This window comes from Scardinius erythrophthalmus (genome assembly GCF_964197995.2).
Source record: "Scardinius erythrophthalmus genome assembly, chromosome: 1".
NCBI lineage: Eukaryota > Metazoa > Chordata > Actinopteri > Cypriniformes > Leuciscidae > Scardinius > Scardinius erythrophthalmus.
This window is the reverse complement of record NC_138221.1, coordinates 51874544-51898641: the sequence shown is the minus strand read 5'-3', so window position 1 is coordinate 51898641 and position 24098 is coordinate 51874544. Positions and strand designations below refer to the sequence as shown.

At 38.7% G+C, this 24098-nt stretch overlaps 2 protein-coding genes across 5 annotated transcripts in view; one reads left to right on the top strand and one right to left on the bottom strand.

Annotated features, from left to right (window-relative positions):
* tlcd3ba (TLC domain containing 3Ba) overlaps positions 1-5850 on the top strand; it is a 32005-nt gene extending 26155 nt beyond the window's left edge. For 3 of the 4 annotated variants that reach the window (XM_081386244.1, XM_081386245.1, XM_081386246.1), the window contains 3 exons: positions 622-717; positions 1070-1179; positions 3610-5850. In XM_081386244.1, coding sequence (XP_081242370.1) covers positions 622-717; positions 1070-1179; positions 3610-3850 — 447 coding nt within the window. In that variant the 3' untranslated portion in view covers positions 3851-5850. The remainder of the gene's footprint in view (positions 1-621; positions 718-1069; positions 1180-3609) is intronic. The other variant, XM_081386247.1, reaches the window with a different exon arrangement.
* A 5026-nt stretch (positions 5851-10876) lies between these two features.
* On the bottom strand, positions 10877-22886 carry LOC308696193 (trypsin-like; the record flags this gene model as incomplete). The annotated part of the gene is made up of 6 exons (XM_081374644.1): positions 10877-11173; positions 13043-13179; positions 13255-13523; positions 13614-13782; positions 13888-13908; positions 22883-22886. 6 exons carry the CDS (start codon positions 22884-22886, stop codon positions 10877-10879), a joined length of 897 nt encoding a protein of 298 aa, XP_081230770.1.
* Positions 22887-24098: the final 1212 nt, after the last annotated feature.

Here is a 24098-nt window from a genome sequence, read left to right as displayed (position 1 = left end):
GCACTTCCCTCTGATAAAACCACACTAAGCTTTTCTACATCTGACACAACACAAGTTTGACTATCTCTTCCTTTTCTTTCTGTTTTTTTATCCCCTTCTCTGTCCACTTCCCTTCTTTTCCTTTATCTTTTCTTCCTTCTCTTCTTCATTCCCTTTCTCTCCTTTCCCTTTACCTTCCATTTCTGTATCCTCGTCCCATTCCCTTTTCCATTCTTTTCCCTTCCCTTTAACTTTCTCTTCCTTTTCCCTTTCCTTATTTTCTTTTCCTCTCCTTTTTGTTTCCCTTTCCCCTTCCCACTTTCTTTTCTTTGCTTTTCTGTTTTCATTCCTTTCCTTTGAATTGTATTTCCTTTTCTGTAATAATCTCCATTCCTTCCTTTCCTCTCATCTCATTTCCCTTTCTTCCTCCCCTTCCATTTCCATTTCCCATTCCCTTCCATTCTTTTTTTCTTTTCTTCCCTAATTTCCTTCTTTTCTTTTCCTCTCCCTTCCCTTTCACTTTTCATTCCCACCTTTCCCTTTCCTCCTGTCCTTTTCCCATTCCCCTTCATTTTCTCATCCTTCCCTTTACTTTTCCTTTGTTTTCTTTCCCTATTTTCTTTTCTTTTCCTCTCTTTCTAGTTCTGGAGACAGGGCAAAGGGGATTATTTCCAGGGTGTGATGTTCCTGGCAGAACTCAGCACCCCATCTGTCTGTCTGGGAAAAATACTCATCCAGGTACTAAACACAATGACTCATTCACTATCTCTTTCTGACTTTCTTTTCTTATGTCTTTCTTTTTAAAGACCTAGACAAGCAGATTTTCAGATTCCTCTTTCTTTTCTTTATAGTGTATGGGTAATTTCTACCAGACATACTAATCTTATAACATCTGATTGAATGACAGTGATCTTTCACAGACTTGTTTACAACTCTCTTGTACATGTCTCCTTCACTCCTTGTGTTAAATGTCTACTGGGGAATATTGAATCACGGTTGTCAGGGTTCATTGCTCTGCCTATTAATATTTTTCTATCTGTTAAACACTCTCTTTCTCTACTTCCTGCTCTTCTTTGTTTCTTTGCCTCAGTACAAGCAACAGCACACTCTCCTACATAAAGTCAATGGAGCTCTTATGCTGGTCACTTTCTTCATCTGCAGAGTTCTTCTCTTCCCCTACCTCTACTACGCCTACGGCAGGTATGATCACTTTTGAACACTCTCAATCATTCAGTCTTTTACTAGGTCTTATTTCTATTGCTCATCTATTCCTTCTTTCTTTTATCCTCTCTTTCTCCACTGAGTGAAAGTGCCTCTAATATTAACATCAAAAATCTTAAATCTGGAAGTTTTCTTTTTTGGTCAGAAATAAATATGCATCATAATCTGCCTCAACCCAGGATTTGTTTCGAATATGAGACATTTACACATTCCTCCTAAACGATAGAAATAACCACCAAAGATCATGTGGTGTTTTGAATTGGTTGTAATACCAGGACAATCATCATCAATCTGGATGATATGTTCTAGTTTTAAAATTGCAGCACTGATGTATTATTCATTAGACTGGAAAATTGAGCATCTTAGAAATGGTTACATTTCTGAGTGCAGTCTTTACTGGCAAACAAACAGCTAAGAAGTTGAATTTGCTTGCAGTAGGGCTTCCATGGAAAACCTAGAAATATAATGCACGATACATTGGCTACCATATCGGTATTGACCGATATATATTTAATTTGTTATCGTTCATGTTATCGGCCTGATAAGAGAATTGGCCCAAATATTAAAGCTGATAAATATTGGATTATTTCCTTCAGCTGAGACACCTCAGATGCGTACTGTTCGCCATGATGGTTTTGAATGGCTTGAAATATGATTAGAATCACTTCAAAATAGGAAAATACAGTTAAGTGCAACGTGCGCAGGGCAAGTCTTTCATGTAGGCTACATAAAATTATGAGAACATTATAATTGTGTGTTTGGCAGATGGATTTAATGGTGAGACTTTTGTTTTTGTAATCAGACTCTCAAAAATTATATAAAAATTTGGATTTAGATTTATCGGCCAATACATCGGTTATCGGCTTTCAAATATAAAGAATTATAGGTTATCGGCATAGGCCAAAATGTTCATATCGGTGCATCCCTAGTAATTTCCAAAACTGAACAAAGCATGGAAAATATCTCGGTAAGAAATAGTTTTTTGAGAGTGCATTTTTGCATATCAAACAACAAGTCAAATAAGTAGTTTTTGAGATTTCCGACAAGTCTGAAAAGTCATCCAGTTTCTTTGATCAAAACATATTAAACATCAAGTTCAGATTCTGTATAGTTTGATGTTAGTTACTTGCAATATCCTAACACAGTGTATATAATGTATACCAGGCTGATTCACTCATATTACTACAAATGAGACAAAGTGCAATGCGCAATAAATCCCACCTCTGGAATAATAGAGCCATTTGCCAATTGGTAGTCATCGCATCACTGCAGCTGCCGTTAGAAACTCTGGTTCCCACTGGAACAGTCAGTGTCCTGAGATGCATGCTTGGGACTGCACATACGGAATGGCTGGACCAACCTGAAATATGCACTTCTTTTTCAGATTTCAGTATTTCCCCATTCAAGTAGAGTTGGTCTTGCATGCCTGAAATACAGTGTTGCTTGAAAGTTTGTGAATTCCTTGCAGAATCTGTGAAAATGTGAATAATTTAACTCAGTAAGAGGGATCATACAAAATGAATGTTATTTTTTGTTTTATTTAGCACTGTCCTGAATCAGATATTTTACATAAAAGATGTTTACATATGGTCTGAATTTATAAAAATGACCCGTTCAAAAGTTTATGTACCCTTGATTCTTAATACTGTGTCATTACCTGGTTGATTCATGACTTGATTTTGTTTTGTGATGGTTGTTCTTGAGTGCCTTGTTTGTCCTGAGCAGTTAAACTGCCCAATGTTCTTCAGAAAAATCCTTTCCAGCAGTGACTGTATGATTCTGACACACTGAGGACAATTGAGGGACTCAAACACAACTATTTAAAAAGGTTCAAACATTCACTAATGCTCCAGAAGGAATCCCAATGCATTAAGAGCCAGGGGGTGGAAACTTCCGAAGGGCAGTACTAAATGAATTTATTTTATATTTAAACAAAATAAGAAAAATTTGGATGACATCATCCTGTTCAAAAGTATTCTGGAAAACTGATGAATTTTCGGGACCTGAAGGATTTATCTGAAGAACATTGGGCAGTTTAACTGTTCAGGACAAACAAGGGACTCAAGAGCAACCATCACAAAACAAAAAAAACAAATGGATCATCGACTTTGAATTGCCTGCATATACATAGAATCCTTTGTACTGTGTCTACACCAGACGTGAGCGGTGCTGCGCGACAAAAGCAAATAGAACCCATCATAATCAGTAATGCTGTCTACACTGAACTTATAACACAAGTTCCTGACATTAAACGGATACCTTGCTCTATTTCTAACGTACTTCAAGCACTCACGCTACTTCTGACACAAAGAACAAATGGATTTGTTGCGTCCAGTGTAGACCAAATTTGTCTGTGTTATTCACTGTAAGCTGACTCTATGCATATGTTTGTTTGTGCTCATATCACAGGTACGCATCCATCCCCTTCTACATGGTGCCGCTGTCCGTGCCCTGGCAGTATAATGCAGGTGCAGCTTTGCTCATGGCCCCGCAGGTTTACTGGTTTTCCCTCATCTGCAGGGGTGCCTTTCGCCTCTTCACCAGAGCCTCACGGCACAAAGCGGCTGTTAGCAGCACTGACTCTGAGCCGAAAACCTCACTCCTGCCCTCTGCCAATGGATACAGCCCAAGAGAGGCTGACTCGCACTGAGAGAGGGGTAGAAATAGAGATGTAGTTGCAGGGTTGTTAGGTTTAGGCCAAATAGTAAACAGAAGGCAGATTGACTGAGTTCAATGGGTGGATCTTTTTTGACCCTGCAGCGTCGGTCAGCAGGCAAAGAAACTGAAGCTGTGTAACCTCTATATTCACCACAATCCTCTCTTTGAGAAGAAAAATAAGACTTCAGACCAAACCAAACAGATAAGTTTTTTTCTATAACATGCACACCCTCTGTGTCAGAGCATTAGGTTGGGGAAATGTCTGCTTTGCAGGGTTAGTGCATCATTTGTAATGTACCATGGTCATAAGCTTCAGAAAAAGGGACTGATGTGGACGAAGCAGCAACAGTATTTAAAATGAGTGATGGATGGTTGGAAGGATTGAAAGAGACCTCCCGTTCTCCTCTCTTGAGTATCTCTGTCTCTTTGTTTGTTACATTTGCATAGAGGATACAAAAAAGGAAACTGAGATTTCTCTGTCAATTTGTAAATACAATTTTATCACGTACGTTGAATTCCAAATAGATTTTGAATTTATTTTAGATTTTTGTTGAATCGGTTCGTTATTTATTTAGTTCTATTCCTCATTAAGGGTGGATGAGTTTAAAGCAAAGCCGCTCACTACTAAAAGACTGAAAACAGTAAACAGATGCATAGCCCATTGCCAGTTATCCATCTCTCTGTTTTCCCCTTTCCTGGTTCTCATTACAGCTGAAAACAAGATGGCAACGGCTGCATCCAGTTAGTTAGTGAATCAGCAGTTATAAAGAAGAAGGGGGGTAATTTAAAGGATTTGGATGAGGCTGAGCTAATGCATTAGCATATGTCTGCTGCAGTACTCCAATCCTTTTAAGATCCAGATGTCGGACCGAGGGGGAAGGGACCGAACTGGCCATTAAAAGGCTGCACTTGAAAACCAGGCTGAAGTTGGCAAGGCACTCGGACGAACCTGAGCCAATTGATTTGTACTTTTCATATAGTTTTATGAGGGGTTTAGACTGCCAGCAAAATGGCCTTCGCCAACCTCTTAGTAGATCCACGCCGCAATATGAAGTCTATACTACCATTGATTGTAATCTGCACATTAAATGTGTAACAGCTGTTCTTTCTCCACTCTGACAAGATGTTTATCCAATTCTCAAGCTGTCAGCCTTTGTTTCCATCTGGAAATTTAGATGGTCCACTGATGACGTGTCACCAATTGGTCCTTACTTTTATGGTAAAAGTGTCATCGGTGTAACAACGTAGTCACACGGCTCCCTTAGGCCTGCTTGTTTTGCGATAAACAGGACTGCCAGTTTGATGCTAAACAGTATTATTAGGGGTGGAAGTGAGAGGATGGAACACAAGTTGGATTCAAGGAGTGAAACTTTCACTTAATTATCACAAGGAGGGGTGCTAAAGAAACATCCAAGTCTGTGAGATTCTTTTACACTTTTAAAAGCACTGCATATATGATGGCTCTTCTTAAATCAAAGTTTTGGATTTTGTTCTGAACCACTATAAATGAAAGCGTGGAGGTTAGTCATGTTCTGTTTACTCATTAGAATGGGTTTTATTTTTCTGCTTTACAGTTAGTGTGTGTGCTCAAAGGCATCAATGTAGCCGTAGAATTTATGCTTTTAACATGCTCTTTACACAAAATACTGCAGGATTGTTTTACACTTGATTGCATCACACATCACTAACTCAAAGGGACTGTGAAGTGCTGGGCATGAATAGGGCCAGTATTTTTAACTATAGCAAAGTATACTGGTTTGGGAACTGGTTAAAATGTTTTGAGCTAGGAATGACTGTATTTTCTGACTTTGTTTTTATGTAATTATACTTCTTGTTAATTTATTCTTATTTATGTATTTATTTGGCCAAGTTTGAATGTACATATGAATACACATCTAAATGTTCTTTTGAGTGGGCTTCTGTTTATCTAGTTGCCTGAAGACTGTTCTGTATTTCTGGTTCTCAGCTGAAATATACTCTTGCTCTCTCCTGCTTTGCTGATGCTTTGTTTGACCTCCTTTTATACTGAAACAAAGGCTCCATGTCACCTGTTTGGCGTGTGTAATTGTGTGTGAGAGAAAGAGATCATTGCACACAATGGTTCAATGAAAATTGCCTAAATATGTCTTAGTCTTCAAGTACCAGGCCAGTGACTCTTGGTTTACTTATTCCAAAATTCTCTTTAGTTATGCATGTTAAATGTGCTGTAAAAAAAATCCCACCAAAGCACACATTTTTCTGAAAAGTGTGTCTTTGAGATATCATATCTGTCTCAGCAACTGTATATGATGTAAACAGCAGCGCAAAAGAGTTGCCAATCTTTTTTATGCTATATTTGAACATTCAGTTTACACTATGGTACAACAAAATTAGAATATAACAATAATTATGATTAACACCAATAGAGAGAATAAAGAAAATATGAACAACCAATACCATAACTCAAAGCAGAAACAGACACTAACTAAAAATAAGAAAAGGAAAGAACGGCATTACATAACTTAATAAAAGTTACATATTGAATACAGTAGAGTTTGTAGGCCGTGCCAATTGTACATTTTCTGGGCTTTTTTGTGCATAATTATTAGGCACGTTTTCTTTTACAGATAAAATAAGCCAAAAAAAGAGGTAAAGAATCCTAAAAAATGACCCCCCACTTAATAAGAATCACAAGCTCAAGTGTTGTAAAATACATGAATTCATCTTCCATAATCTGGCAGTAAGTTGTAAGAGTTCATTTACTGCCAGATTCTGGATGATGAATTATTCAAACAGTGGAAACTTGAGAAAACTTGAAAAAAAAAAGAAAACTTGCCTAATTATGCACACCTGAATAAAAGGTGTTTTCATTTCCAGCCTTCATGAACAATTATACATCACTTATACAGTATATGATTAAATACAAAATTAATAATAGTTAAGATTAATGTGGTTTGGAATTGGTAAAAATGTGTAGCAGTCTTAAGCATCTTAAATTACAGATGATGGCTTTCCTACTGAAGACAAAAGTAGAAACACAATTATTTAACTTAATCTGGTTAATGAACAATATTAAAACAAATAGTGCTATTATCAGGGCCGTTTCTAGGCATAGGCAAACTAGGCGGTCGCCTAGGGCGCAAACAGCTGGGGGCGCCATTGAGAGCCCCCACCACACCAAGAGATTTTTGCCCAAGCGAGTGAAAATTCTTCTTTTTTTACATTTCCGATAATGGAGCGTATATTTGCACTAAGTGCCTGTCTTTTTTAGAAAAAATACGCCCACCACTAAATATCTACAGTGGCATAGGTTGTAAGGGTGTGAGGTGCTTGAAAGTAGCTTTGGATGCGACCCGAGTTCGAATCCGCCTTTTGCCGAAATCGCTCTTCTCCCTTTTTCCAACACTTGAGATGTAAAATTTATAGCCTAACATAAAGGTCTCTAACGTTATATTTTGTCAACGAATTAAAATCGAAATTGTGATATGGCTTTGTGCCTTTATAAAACAGCACAAGACTTTAATTAAGTAGCCTAGACATTCTGTTTGTGCTGCGTGATTTAAAGAAAAGTGCGTACTTTGCTCATGCGATCAGCATGGTGATCTGTGTTTTTCTCCAAAATAAAAGCTCAAGGGTTTATTTCTTGCAAGTGAAGAAATTAGGAGGACAAAAGTATTGTAATTTTCCGATATAGTGTAATGTAAAATATACTTTTGAAATATTCATTTTAATTTATAAAGTAGCCTACATATTATTGGCTATATGGATTTTACGTCATAGGAATACTTATATAAATCATAAACACCAGTGATAATGTAATGTAGACTGAGACTCTATATCATGATAACTAATAAGATGTTTGAGCCCTCTTTAGTGTCCAGGTACAAGTCAATGGTTTTTCTTTGTTCAATGTGCACAGTTCATGGGTTGAAGCTCTTAATTTTTAGCTCTCAAAGTACCAGATTGATGCATTAATTTAACCTTAAAATGTACAAAATTTTCTTGCGGGGGAGCATGCCCCCAAACCCCCCTAGAGGGGAGGGGGGGGGGGGGGGGGGGGGGGGGTTCAATAGGAATCTTGCCTAGGGTGCCAAAAAGGCTAGAAACGGCCCTGGCTATTATTGTGTAATACAGTAAATGTTAAAATTAACATTAGCCAAGCTTAATAAGTGATGAAAACATGTTTACCGTTACCTTTTGTAAACTACTGCAGTTAGCGGTTACACAATACAACATTCAAGTATACAGTATACATTATATACTGTGTTACTCAGTGCATTTGTCAACTGATTGACTGACTGAAAAAAAAAAAACGAAATAAAAACTTGGCCTTTTTTAATCCGTGTATCATTCGTTCAGTCGTTTTTTGATTTAAAGCTCCAGTCCGTAACTTTTTTGGGGTTAAAAATTATCCAAAATATTTTTTTGAGCACGTACTTAACCAGCCAGTGTTCAAAACTATCTGCTTGCCTTAGCTCGCTTGATTCTAAATGGTAAGCTTGTAATAATGTTTTTAATTCCAGTAGTACTGGTGGATTTGCGGGGGAAATTGGAGCATGTCTTTGCGTCATTACGTCACATCTGTACACATAAAGAAGGTGTCTCGGCTAGTAGGCTAAGTGTGAGGATGCTAGAGGTGGAGATTTATAGCCTTTTCTCACAGCACTTGATGTAATTAAACTTAGCAATTTCATGGCGGATCCAGAAAGGTTCAAACGACAATCAGTGACAAGTGGAGATTCACCCGTTGTAAAATGCAAAAGACTTTGGGGGAGTGGCTACAGAAAAAAAGACTGCAACCAGCCCATGCGAAAACAAGGATAAATATCGGAAAGGTATTAAATGTAGTAACGCAGTGCTGATGTTGTTAACATTAACAATTGGAGAACAAAGTATAATGATTAGCGATTGTTAGATTTAATCAGCTCGATTTACTGCAATGCTTTTTTCCCTTAGTTGGTCAGAACAAAAGTGGATGTTACTTGTTCAGATGACATTTTCCGGTGAAAATTCTTATGTTAGTCATACTTCCAAAAGTAAGAGTGCAGAGACGGGAGACGGCTCTGCGTGAGTGGTATTTATGACAGTAACGTTAAATACAAGTTCTCCACAGCGACTCAAGGCTGTTTGAGAAAAACGGACACTGCATAATGTGCCTTTAATGGGCTTGTATTGTAGGCGACTGTACTGCTAAAACGGAATCTATATTTGTGTTCGATTTTAAATCACTCTAGTTCAGCAGGCGTTCCTCTTCTCATGTTGTGAAGGAGGGATTGGTACAGGAGCGTCTGTGGAGGTCTGAGAAGTACAGTAAATGGCGCCTCCTGGTGGCCATTTTATAATCTAGTAGTCTAGTCTAATAAAAGCAGCTGATTGATTTTAGTAGCTGAATCACGTTCATGTAAAATGTATACAACACTGCTTATCTCATCAGTAATTATGAATTCAATATTTACTTTATAGATTATTCATAGGTTTGTATCTGTTATATAGGAGACCAGGCTTGGTTGCCCGATTAAAAAATAAGTAAAAAAATCTATCTCTTGTGGAACTTACTAGTTGGCACAATGTTTATAAGCTTTAGTTTTAAGAATAGAGCAACAAAGACAAAGTTTTTTTTTTTTAATTACCAATTATCACATATGTATACCTTATATACTACATTTCCATAGAAGTTGGAACATTTTGTAAAATAAAAGTGATAAGTTTACAGAACATCCAAGTTGAACGGGTTTGAAACAGTCTACAAGCTGTTTATAAGCAGGTGAACTGGTAATAGGTAAGGGTATCATGTTTGGGTATAAATGGAGCATCAGCCAAAGGCTCTGTTTTTGCAAGCATGACTCATGACCTACAACCCTGTGCCAAATTTCATGAGAGAATTGTCAAACAATTCAAAATCATATTTCTCAATGCTAGATTGACAAAATTTTAGGTCTTTCAGAATCTACCATACATAATATTGTGAAATATTTCAGGGAATCCAGTGAAATCTCAGTATATAGGCAAGGCAGGACACCTCTGTTGAATATGTGTCACCTTCAAGCCCTCAGATGGCATTGCATGAGAAACCATCATGGGCTCGGGAGAACTTTGGAAAACCGTTGTCACTTAACACAGTCTGACGCTGCATCAAGAAATGCAACTGGAATCTCTGTAAGAGAAAGCTATACATCTGTTCAATGCAGAGATGCTGGCGGTCTCTGGGGCCGGAGCTCATCTCAGATGATCCAAAAATTCAGCCCTGCTCTCAACAACAAAATAAACACAACAAAAATGACAGCGGTGGAAAAAAAAAGTGTTAAAGCTTCTGATTACAGTGATGTCGATATGTTTGCACAAGCTCTGCAATTCAGCAGCATCATGTCGACAGACGAGGTCATTAAAATTACACATATGATAGTTTGATTATAAAGTATATTTGAGACTATAGATCTGGCTATGTGAGACTATAGTTTGAATTAATCCCTTTGCATCATGAGACATTGACAATACAGTACAAAACAGCTCTTTCAGAATTATCCTGAATATTGTATTCATTTGACACTTAATGGAATATAATTCACGCTTATAGGCATCACTTTGGAATTTCCTGGCGAATCCGGCTCGAGTCCGTCACATAAAAATCAGTCTAGGCTTTCATAGACAATTTATGAAGTCTGGGAAGTTATTTGTTTATTTATTTTATGTTTCATTACAAGCTGTTACATGACAGTTCTTACATATAGCCCCTTATAAATATCAGTTCTGACCCAAAGTGAGGAAAATAATTAGATATGCATTATAATTGCAGGCATTATGTATGTTTCATGTTTAGGCCAAATGTCATAAACCGCACCCTCATTATTCAAACACTCTGAGGGTACATGTTTGCCGACCTTCATTAGTGCACAATCTTTTGTAACAACACAATAAGTGTAGCTTTCCAACAATAATAACAATTTTAAAGGTAAAGAATAAATGACAATATCTCTTTCTGAGAGTTTCCGAGAACTTGTACAGCACAATTGTCCTCTTAATCAAAAAACCCTGAGAATAATCATTCATACAATTTCTCTGAAGAGAGATATAGAGAGCATATGAATGGAATAATGGAGAATGTGAGAGAAATGGAAAATAAAAGCAGGTCAGGTGAGCTTCTGAATCCACTGGAATTTAATTGAATAAATCCAGGCTGGTCGCTGCTCATGTAAGAGTTGATCCAATCCTGGTATTGAGACACTCTGGTGTACACACTGGGAGAGTTGGGTTGTGCACATCCTTGACCAAAACTCACAATGCCAGACTGAATCCACCGGGAGCCGTTCTTAGTGACCAGTGGACCTCCTGAGTCTCCCTGCATTGATAAACACTTAACATTTATACATCTGAAAATATACAGTATGAAATCAAAATTGACACTTATATTTTATTATATAAATGTCTGTTACGTATGTGACCCGGTTCGCTGAGTTGGTAAAGTAAATGTATCATGCCAATTTCATAATCAATTCAAAGATAATCGATACAACACATCAAATCCTCTGGAATAGAGAGAAGATGCAAACCCAACTTTAAGAAATACATGAGGCTGAGAGATCTCTCTCTCTCTCTCACCCTCACGGACCAATCTGAAGTACAGAAAAGGCCTCGATCTCCCTGCTGCATTTCCTTATATAGACAAACCTTTCACTTGGAAACGTGCTAACAATATAAATTTGCATTCAGAGGTAGCACCTCTTGGGGGTGTGTGACCATTTGCTTGAGAGACCATCTTCCTTTTTGTGTCAGTTATCCATAAACTCTTAGCAACCTTATTACCTTTTGTTTTACTTATTCTGAAATGAGACATCTGTACCAGTCGCACTGTGACATTTTAAATGATACCAAACATGAAAATACTCTGTGATAATCATTCACATTAAACTATACATTTTCTCGGGTGAATTCAGGTGATCATCTGAGCATGAGAGAGAGGGGGTGAGGGGAGAGGGAAAGAGATGTAGATTAGGATGACTCGGAGGTGACACTTTCGTCTCAATGGTGCATGAGAGCCAGTTCAAATGGTCCTTTTGTCCTCTCAGGATCTGGTCACCCCCGAAACAGACTGTCCGGCATTTTGTAATTTCTCAATTCTTACAGTTATCAAGCCGGGGCAATGACAAGGAGCATAACCTTACTTAACCTCCAGTTTCTGGAGAAGGCAATAGAAGATAGTATAATGACCACTTATTTATTCCACTCCAATTGTTCTGTCCAGCTCTGCTTCTAGGTTTTTTTTTTTCGTTCTCCCTGCCACTAGTGTTAGAGCAATAGGAAAGGCCCTGAGGGTATGGGTTACTCTTTCGTCATAATCCGATGTTTACGGCCGTCTGTCAGAAGCTAGTTATTATTTTAGTTTATAAAGTTTTACATATGGATATTTTTCTAACATAGACACATCGCTTCACTTCAGATAAATAGCCTTTAAAACATTTTTAATAGCCTATAACTCCAATTGTATTCGTCTGAAAGAGGAAAGTCATTTACATCTAGGATGGGTTGAGGGTAGTACTTTAGAGGAGTAAATCATGGACTAATTTTCATTTTTTGTTGAACTATCCCTTTAAGGCTATCTAGTGGCAATAGTCATGAAATGTCATGTTATATTATTATTTTTCAGAGGTCAGCAGAGACACCCAATGGATTCTATTGTAATGTTAATTGGTCTTTGCATGCACGGCAGTAATTTTGTATTTAAGCAAGAGAATGTGAAGAATGTGCTTATTTATATTATTGTTAAAATCCAGTAATATAGAAGTAAATAAAATAATATAAATAATACTAATAAAAAAAACGAGATTTTTTTTTCTATTTGAGAAGCCGTTTCACTCGGATATATGTCACAATAGGGAAGAAAAGATGATCACTACTTCTGTTTCATTCCAACTTTAAGCTGACAAAGGGTATGCAAAGTATGCAAAGGGTGTGAGCTTCTTTATGAAATCAAAGGATACTACTAGTATATTCAGTGGTTAAATTATGTGTAATGCATATCAGTGACTGAGAGATGAGAGACAGATGGACTGAATCATTGGGCTAATTTTGTTACTCAGATCTGGCAACCTTGATAGGTAATGTACAGTTCAGTGCAGGGGACACCCCCCCCCCCCCCCCCCCAAAAAAAAGTTAAATGTTCATATTTTTGTAAATTAAAAAAGGTTCAGATGAATGACTGATGTCTTACCTGACATGAACCTTTCCCTCCCTGAGTTAATCCAGCACAAATCATATTGCTTGTGATGATACCATAATCATTATAACAGTCACTGTTGCTCACAATTGGTATCATCACCTCCTGCAGTAGGTCAGAAATCTGGTTGCCTGTGACAGATCAGAGGACCATTTTAATGGCCAGTTGCTAAGCTTTACAGTATTTGCAAGTAAAACTTTACTCACCCCCTTCTTGTAACAAGCCCCATCCAGTGACCCAGCTCTCTGAACCAGCAGCAAATACACTACCAGCAGCAGCCAGACAGACTGGCTGAATATAATCAGAGAACGTCACAGAAGAGGAGAGCTGGAGCAGTGCTAAATCATTGTCTTGGGTTTGATTGTTATAGTTAGGATGGGTAATGACTTGACTCGCTGTCCTGGATTGCTCATAAGGGTTTGAGCCCGATTGGCTCCGACGTCCTAGGTAGATACTAATGGTACTCACAGAGATGCTGTGAATAGGCAAACTCAGTTTTAATCCCACTGTGATAAATGTATAATTGTGTCTTGAGTTGTATTGTATTTAAGCATCAAGTTCATACCCTTGGAAGCAGTGAGCTGCAGACAAAACCCAGTCTTTATTGATTAGACTCGCGCCACAGAAATGGCCTCCATAGAGGGCACTTTGAATGCTGACTTGCCACGGCCAAGACCCTGCCGCTGCAGCCTGTCCTCCAACAATCTTGGTGTTGAGGGGAGCTTGACCACACACTGATTATAGGAAAGAAAGTGAGGGAATTCTCAACTAAAATGCCCAAAAGCATACAAAACATGTGAAACACGATTGTTATGGTCATTAAGAAAAAGACAACTTACCATTTAACTGGCAGAGAGAACCTATGAGGGAGACAGAAACCAGATGTTTAGATAAACACTTACAAAGCTGATGAACTGGTTTGTGTTACCCACAACCTCACTGTTTCATCTTTTACATAAATGTGTTGGCACATACTATTGGCATTAATCAAGATAATACTTTCACATGAATTATAGCCATGTTGTTAAAATCAGTGTTGGGTGTAACGCATTACATGTAATCAGATTACTTTTTTTCAAGTAGTAAAGTAACACATTATTTTAAAATTTACAACAAAATATCTGAGTTACTTTTTCAAATAAGTAACACAGTTTACTTTGTTTTCCCATTTGCTGACTGACACATCTCCTGTCCCCATGTTGAGAGAAATCGTGAGTAAGGGGCAGTGGTGTTGTGTGTGCTGTGTAAACATGATGGTTATTGTAGTTCTAGGTTATTGTAGATAGTTATTATAGCTCTTCCTGCAATAAAATAATAACACAAATATATGTATTTAATCTCACATTATTAACCAATGTCATTGCTGATGACCTTCGATGATCGAATTCAACCATACTAATAATCAAAAACTAATTTAGATAAACATCACATTTGTGTTTTTGTTTTTTTTGTTTTGAACTTCCTGTACTGAACAGGCATGAATTTGCATTTCCTTCAGTCTGTGGGTTATTCATTTCACTTTTGGTGTGAAAGGGCCTTTACATTTGCCGAAAATAAAACTTTTTTTTTTGTTATTGAAAAACAAACAAGCACGCCCAGCTCAGGTTAGAAAAAGTAACACATAAGTATGAAGTATGAATGGTGTGAATAGTGTATCCTGTTGAAGGGAGAGTTTAACTACAACCAAACAGTTGATGGGCTCCATTGACTTTCTTTGTGGCAAGCAGTGCGGGCCGAGGGCCATGGGAACGCAGCGAGGCCGTCACCTGCACGCCACACCGGTCACAAGTCTCACGGAGGAGCTCCGGAAGGATAAAAGTGACTACAGTGCAAGATGAGAGAGGACCAGGCCTGGACTATTTATGTTGTGTTTTATAATGTTTATATCCGTGAGGGGCTGCCGCTTTTGTTGTTTGTTTATTTTATGACTAAAGTTTCTTGAACGTTCACCGGGTCCCACCTCCTTCTTCTCTGAGCCTTAAAGGGGTCATATAATGGTACATGCACTTTTACAAGTTGATTGTACTGAAATGTGTGTTGGCAGTGCCTGTACACAACCATCATAAAATGATAAAAATCCATCCAGTGTTTTTTTTTTAATCTCCTTATATGTTTTCCCCTGTTTCAAATCGAGCCGTCTGACCATGTGACGTCACACGGTCGGACGCCCCTCCCACGATTGTTAATTGACAGCAGCGTTTCAACACAGGCCCGCCCTGAGCGAGCTGTCATTATAGTCCGCGCGGACATTGTTGATACGCTGGAGCAGAATGGCATCTAAGCGATTGTGGTGTTCTGTTCTTGGGTGTAATAAGGAACACAGCAGTCATTTTGATGTCCCTAAATCCGAACCTCTGAAGACGCAGTGGCTGAGTTTTGTTTTGGAAGGGAATATTCCCCACGATCAACAGCAATGCTTTCATGTTTGCGCGAATCATTTCTCACTAGACTGCTTTATAAACGAGGGTCAGTATAAAGCTGGTTTTGCTAAGAAGCTGCTCCTGAAAAAAGGATCGGTACCAACTATTCGTGTTCCTGCTGAACCTCCAGAAGAACTGAAGTGAGTGTAACGTTTTATTAACCTTTATATTAATCTTTGCAAATCGCTTGCACGCTTCACGATGAATGCGGCTAAGGTTTACACTCAGGGTACATTACGGCATGTTTCCTATGTACAACGTTCTCAATATAATTCATAATCCCACGTTTATAATGAACAATGCGTTATGGTTATTGTGTTACAAACGGTGTTTGCACAGAACAGAGGGGGGGGGGGGGGTGAGCAAAGCTCATTATCATTTAAAGACATGCACTTAAACGGCGTGCTGAAAACAGAGCTGTTTTTGACCAGGTAAAATTAATGTTTTCTTACAATACTAATGAGAATTTTTAATTAAAGTGTATTACACTTTGGAACAACTTCAGAGTGAGGAAATGATTATAGAATTCTCATTTTTGGGTGATCTATCCTTGTAACAGCTAGTAGGGCTAGAAACAGGTCTTTTTTTTATTTACCCTAGTAACATACTGTACTTGCACACATCTACTTGTCAGTGGTTAAAGGGAGGCCCTATTATGGATTTTTGAAAATTATCTTTCATGTAGTGTTTAACATAGGTCTAAGTGAATGAAAACATACTGCAAAGTTTTAAATCTGAAAGTGTATCGTATATAAAGTTATTGTCTTTCAAAAGTAAGAGTTGACTCTGAGTCAATTAAATTAATCGTTTTTCAAGCGAGTCATAAGCCGTTTCGTCGTGACGTCAAGACGAAACATGAGCATATTGCCCGCCCACGTATTGCACGCGCAGACACCAGGGAAAACTTGAACCTCAAACCAGCAGCTGATTCCTGTGGATACTGGATAGCATCAGAGAATGTCTAATAAGGCGAGAAGTTTTACTCTCAGTACACTTCCGGCTTCTGAACTGGTTGCAGTTCCACTCTGGTTCCATATGATGGCGCTCACAGGACGAGTGCAGAATGAATGGAGGTCTATGGCGCTATACCCCTCAAAATCCACTTTTCTCAGGATATAATTTTTTGTCTAGTAATTTGAATGTTGTATTCGAAAGGAGATGCAAAGAAATTACACATTGCTGAGTGTTAGATTTTTTAGAGTCACTTATTTGCTTTAAAAAGTCTCAATGACGTCATACACATCGTACGACCAGAGATACTGCTTTACGGCAATCCTTCAGTCACTTTGGTGCTCTCGCGCTCTGCACTTTCTTTTCTCTCGAGGCATCGACAACACAGCTGACACATGTAAATACACGTGCTAGACGAGTTTTTGTTTTGTTTGTTTCTGGTCCCGCTTCGGATGATGCCATCAAGCGGTATCTCTGGTCGTAATCAGTCCTTCACTGACCAATCAGCGTTCATTAGCAGAATGCTAGCGTGTTATGGGCAACAACAACTCAACCTGTAAGGAATTGAAAGGACATAAGTACTCGTTCATTCAACTTTCGACCTATAACCCATGTTGAACTTGCAAAACCTACAATAAAATCTGAGATTTCTCAACGGCAATCGGGTGAAAGAGACAAATATAGCCGTCTAGCCCCATAGACTCCCATTCATTTTGCACTCGCCTGCGAACGCCCCCAGTGGAACTCTGGTGGAACTACAACCAAAATTCGGTACAACAGGACTTAATAGGGAGTGGGCAGGCTCTCCGTAGACGGGCTCTGATAGCATCATGTTGAGAAGACGCTGTGCACTACAATGTCAAGGTAAAGCCAGTTTTTTTTCAATGCAGGATTCGCAAACCGCTTGCTCTTGAAAGATGGTGTTCAAAAAGTTTTATATTGTGTAGGTCTTTCATAAACTTATGACTAAAGTGTAAATGTAACAAACACCAAAATGTTGCTATGGTTATCACGTTATCATGTTGCTATGGTTATCATGACTATAATTTAGCGGATTCACTCCCACATTTAAATGCAGTTATCACTTTTTTACAGTGTGAACGTAACCACTGGTCCTCTAGAACAGGGATGGGCAACTTCGGTCCTGGAGGGCCACTGTCCAACAGAGTTTAGCTTCAACCCTAATCAAACACACCTGAACAAGCTAATCAAGGTCCTCAGGATTACTAGAAAATCACAGGCAGGTGATTTTTTCAGGGTTGGGGCTAAACTCTGTAGGACAGTGGCCCTCCAGGACCGAAGTTGCCCATCCCTGCTCTAGAAGCATGAAAAACAAAACTATTATTTAGATTGTCAATAACGCTCCCTTTAACGCCGCCTTCACACTGGCAGTTGAACTCAGCTCCGATACGGCTTCGAAACGACCGGAAGTCATTCATTTCCTATGGAGATTCGCAGACCGCATGCGAATGGGTCCGAACCGGGTCCGAACGAGTGCGGTGCGAAAAAAATCGTATGCGTTAAAAAAATGTAACTCTTGCGAAAGGCTACGGACGGTTCCTATCCGACAATTCCAGCGAAAGTTAGCATTGCTATGGTAGCCTACTGATAAACAAACCTGAATTCTTAACTTTTAATAAAATAAATAATGATTTTATAACGATAAGTTGTCATGTCATTTTTTTTATTTTCATGATTTTCTAACGTTATTAGGGCAGTTATTAAAATGTATAATTAAATATTGTTGCCCCCGTTCATTCACATAGCCTACAGCCAGAAAATTCCATGATGGCAAATCATCGCTGGTCAATGATTAATGTCTCATGAGAGAGATCATACAGAATTGTACATTCTGACGCCGCCTTCACACTGGCAGTTGAAATCAGCTCCGTAATACGCAATACGCCCCCAGTGGACGTCGTACTACACCGTTGAAAAGCGAAGCTTCGGAAGCGAGTAGAACAAAAATGGCGGAGAGTTTAGAACAGTTAATTTTGTCAGTGTTAGAATGTACAATTCTGTATGATCTCTCTGATGAGGAAAACCTTACAAATAAACTGAGAGGCACATTTATGCGGTTGACAGACATACAGTATTTGGCCCGCCATTGGAACTGACGCAGCCAGTTGTCATGCAGTTTTGGCGGCAATTCTAAAATATTATGCGCAGACACTATACAGTACACGGCCCGATTCTGCTAAGCGACTATCGGCCCACTATCTGTGGAGCGGCCACTATAGGCGGATCTTTTGTGACGTCATTGTTTATGTTTGCCGCGTTGCATCACGGGAATCGTGTGGCAGGAAACACCGCTAGATACCTGTAATTTGATTGTTTTGCACGTTTGGAGGAGGATTTAGAGAAGATGATGGTTCACTCTTGCTGTGTGGTCGATTGTACGGCTCGTTGGGGGCCTGATAAAAAGTTTTTTCGAATTCCCTCCGAAAAGGATCGCGAAAAACGAAATAAATGGTTGCGTGCAATTAACCTGGACGCTCTGAAGCCTGGATTCCTAACGTTACTGATCGAGTTTGTGAGGCTCATTTTGTTCATGGTAGGTCTAAGTCTTAGTGACTATGTATTTATAGAAGATTGAATAAAATAAAAAAATAATAAAACTGAGTCAAATCAACCGAGTCATATGTTTTCGCGTTCTGATTCAGGTGTCCCAAACCGCGATCCACAGCACCCAGACTACCGTATTTTCCGCACTATAAGCAGAGGAGCACCTTCAATGAATGGCCTATTTTATAACGGTTTTCATATATAGGGCGCACCGGGTTATAAGGCGCATAGAATAGAAGATACTGCAGTCAAACGTTTGACTGGGTTTGCGTTATGCAGTGGTCACCAGCCTTTTCAAGCAGATCACATCCAAGTCCAAATGTAAACCAAGATCTTCCACTTGCAAAAAAATATGAAAAAAACAAGTGGCTAAGCTGTAAAACCTTGTTTATACTCGACGCGTCCGCATGAGCGCGAAGGTAATAAAAAAAATCTAATATCCGTCTGCTCGGGCAGATTCGGCTTAACAGCGCGCGCCTCCGCATCCGCAGATGCACGACTTTGAGCCGAATCTGCCCGAGCAGACGGATATTAGTACATCTCATCATCACCCAGTTTGCGCGTCTAAATCAGTTGTATGGTCTGGTGTTCAGTCTAAAACAAAACAGTTGCGTCAAGTATAAATGCCTCGTCTGTTTGGGGAGTTGCACGCACAGTCAGCGGAGATCTCATATGGGCTTTGAATAACTTCGATTTTGTCACCAATACAAATTTTGAGCTTCTCTCCAAACCTCCTCCGGTCTTCAGATGTTAAAGTGCTTATATATTGTGGATTTTGCCCGCTAACTCTCTTGAAAGTGCTCGTCGCGTCTTTACAGCCCGCAATACTGTTTGATTTGTTGCCACACAACCACTCGCGCATGCGTACAAAGATGTCAACAAAGATCCTCCTATACGACTGTCATCATCGATTTGAATCCTGCAGCGCGCGAAACTCGCTCACTTGGACATCATCACAGGTAAGTGGAACACTGATTGCATTTGCACAATCAAAACGTTTGGAAAGTTTTTTTTTTTGTTTTGTTTTGTTTTGTTTTTACTATCTAGTTAAAAGATATTCTCCAGTAAGTTACTCGCAAGGTATTAGTAAGCATATTTTAATGGTTATGAACCAAGCAAGCTAACGTTAGTCGACACGTATGAACATTTAGCAATTATTTGACGTCAAAACAAACAATTCAGGCAAGTAAGACACTGCTGCTTAGCATGTATGGATAATTTAATAATATGATCCCGATTTTTTGATTGTTGCACTCTTTTAGGCCTAAGTTAAGGCTTAGGGGGAGTAAAAAAATAGGCAGCACCTCGTTAAAGTTTTCGTGCACTAGTAATGTAAGCTTAATTTTATGGGACAGAATAATATTTACATCGTTAAATTAAAGTCGATAGAAACTCATGTTCCCTCGAGCTGCAGATGTCAATCATTCTTCGTTCAGCATTCAAAACAGCCCATCACGTCGTTACGACATTCAGCAGCACGAACTTTGATAACGTTATATTCCCATTATAATGCTTGATCGGTCGATAAAGGAATGTGAATTTGCATAAAATGATTAGTTTATTGCTGTTTCTAAATTATGTCACACTCAATCACCGGTTGTCTGTGTTATACTAATAGGGCATCATGCGGATATCTGGAATTTATAACTGTTTAGAAATAAATGATCAATAAACTGTTGGACAGATTTACACTAGGATTTGTTAGCTCAACATCTCTTGTGCCGTGAACTTTTAAACGCGCATGACTCCATGATGTTGCTTTAAGCACATCATTCTGCACCCGGGCTGTGCATAAACTGTGTCGTTCTGTTTTGAAGCATTTCATATTATCATAGTTTTGCGCACTGAAAGATTATTCAAAGCCTATCTTGTTCTTGTTGTATCTATTATATACCGTTGCCCAATTAAAAAGCTGCACAATACTTTTAAAATAAACATCTTTTTAATTTTATACTGTGTGTGTGTGTGTGTGTGTGTGTGTGTGTGTGTGTGAATCTTTACATTCATATACAATAATATAAATTGTTTTTCATGAATGTATTTTATAAGAATACAAATAGTAATTTTTATTAACATTTTAGATTTGATAAAATTACTGTGCACTTAAGACTATTCAAGAATTACTTTTGCTGCTCTATACTCACCTAGTTTAATAAATTAATTTGCCATAGCTTATGATGATATGATATGTTTTTATTCATTTGTTGTTTTTCTCTATAATAAAGTAGTGTCTATTTAGTGGATTCTGGACCGTGTAACAAATAAAAGAGTGACCATTAGTCCCACAAACACAGTAGATATTCTATAGTGATTTTTTTTTTTTTTTACACGCACACACACACACACACACGTGAATGATACATTTATGGCCTTTTCTGTGATTGGGCAGTATTTTGTGATTGTTTCAGTTAGTATGAATTAATATGAGAGACAAAAAGAGAGAGATTTTTATACTAGTGCAACATTTTTAATGTTGATTTCTCATTTATCTGTTTCCCTAGGTTGGAGAAAGAAAAACTCAGGTAAAAACATGGATAGACGCAGTCTTAGAAAACAAGCAGTGAAACGTGTGAGTTCTATGTTTGATTCATTTCAAGATGAGTTACAGGCCTGTGGAGCTGAGAACGCTACAGTGAGTATCTGTAATTCAGCTGAATACCAAGATCAGGGTGACCAGGGAGAAATTTCTGACATTGAAGATGATTCTCAGAGTGATGATGACATAGAAAATGTCAGTATATCACTAACTGAGTCTTTGTGTGACTGGGCAGTTCATTTCAGGGTATCTTTAGTAGCTTTGACTTCACTTCTGGCCATCTTGAGAGTTCATCATCCTTTTCTACCAAAGGATGCTAGAACTCTTCTCAATACCACTACTTCTTACAACATCCAAACTGTAGCTGGTGGCACTTACTACTTTGGCATTTTGAAAGCTTTTTCAAAAAGCATGGAACGGGTCTGGTCTCACATTCCAAGCAGACATGAATATAAAATTGCAGCTTCATGTAGATGGTTTGCCTTTGTTTAAGACTTCTTCGGTTCAGTTCTGGCCAATTCTTGGCTTGCTACAGGGTGTTGTGAAGAAGCCAGTTGTCATTGCTCTATTTTGTGGTACCTCAAAGCCAAGTTGTCTGGTTGAGTATTTAAAAGATCTTGTCAGTGAGTTACAAGTGCTAAGCAAAGGATTCCTTATAAAGGGGAAACAGTGCTTCTTGAAGGTCACCTCGGTCATCTGCGATGCTTCAGCAAGAGCTTTCACCAAAGGAACAAAACTTCACAATGGTTACTCAGGTTGTGACAAGTGTGTCCAAACAGGCATTTATCTTAAACATAGGATGACATTTCCAGAAGTCAACAGCCCACAGCGAACTGATCTTTCTTTTGAAATTATGTCTGATGAGGACCATCATGTCACAAAGTCACCATTAATTGATGTAGGTATAGGCATGGTGTCATGCTTTCCTCATGATTACATGCATCTTGTATGTCTTGGAGTGGTACGCCGACTGATGGATTTGTGGATTGCATCAGGGCCCTTACTCTGCCGCTTGTCTTCTCATCAGATGAACCTTATCTCTAGTGAACTTGTAGGCCTGAGACGTTTCATTCCCATGGATTTTGCTCGTAAACCCAGGGGGCTTTCAGAAAGGCTCAGGTGGAAAGCCACAGAGTTGCGACAGTTCTTGTTGTACACAGGGCCAGTGGTTCTCCAAAATGTGTTGTTGGCTTCAGTCTACAACAACTTCATGTTGTTATCTGTTGCCATCTTCATCCTTGCAAGTCCTTCATTGTCTGCAGATCTTCACGACTTTGCACACACATTGCTTGTGTCATTTGTGACACATTTTGGTGAATTGTATGGTCCTGAATTTGTTACTTACAATGTTCATGGGCTTACCCATCTTTCTGAGGATGTTCGAATACACAGGAATCTGGACCTAATATCTGGATTTCCATTCGAGGATTATTTAGGTAAGTTGAAATAGATGATAAGAACCCCGCACCATCCACTGGCCCAGGTTATTCGGCGAATCTCTGAAATGGATCCTTTTACAGGAAATGATGAATCGTCACATGGAAAGAGAAAGTTGCAAAAGGAGCATAACCGTGGCCCAGTTCCACCCTCCATGATGGGCCTACCCGTACTTCAATTCCAGGAGCTTGTCATAGGTGGTACCAAAATTAATGTATCAAGCGAGGCAGACAGATGTGTAAAGATTGGTGGCTCTATTGCTTTGATTGACAATGTCCTTCAGTCTCAGGGCAAGATAAATATTGTCTTCAGGGAATATGAATTAATGGAACCGTTTTTTGAGTATCTTCTGAATTCTTGTGAGCTGGGTATCTACCTGGTTGGCAAAATCTCATCAATCCTAAAAATCATTCAGTTGTTTGATCATGTTGAGAAATATGTGATGTTACCAAAACAAGATAAATTTGTTGCAGTGCCACTACTGCACTTGTGTCAGTGATTTAATTTAGCCCTTTTTTCTTGGTCAGCTTTGAAGTTGAAAAAAAAAAAAAAATCCACATAATCTAGCAAATTATAGACCCATTTCAAATCTACCTTTTATGTCTAAAATACTAGAAAAAGTTGTGTCCGCCCAACTGGGCTCTTTCTTGCATGAAAATGACATCTATGAAAAGTTTCAGTCAGGATTCAGGCCGCATCATAGCACTGAAACTGTGCTCGTTAAAATCACAAATGATTTACTTTTAGCTTCTGACCAAGGCTGTATCTCAATATTAGTTTTACTTGATCTTAGTGCTGCGTTCGATACTATAGATCACACAATACTCTTAGATCGACTACAAAATTATACTGGTGTTCAAGGACAAGCATTAAGCTGGTTTAGATCGTATTTATCTGACCGCTACCATTTTGTCTATTTAAATGGAGAAAAATCGATCATAACTCCAGTAAACTATGGAGTGCCGCAAGGATCTGTGTTAGGCCCTCTGTTATTCTCAATATATATGCTGCCACTTGGAAATATTATAAGGAAACATGGAATTAGTTTCCATTGTTATGCTGATGACACTCAAATCTATATTTCATCACGGCCAGATGAAAACGCTAAATTATCCAAATTGACAGAGTGTGTTAAAGATAT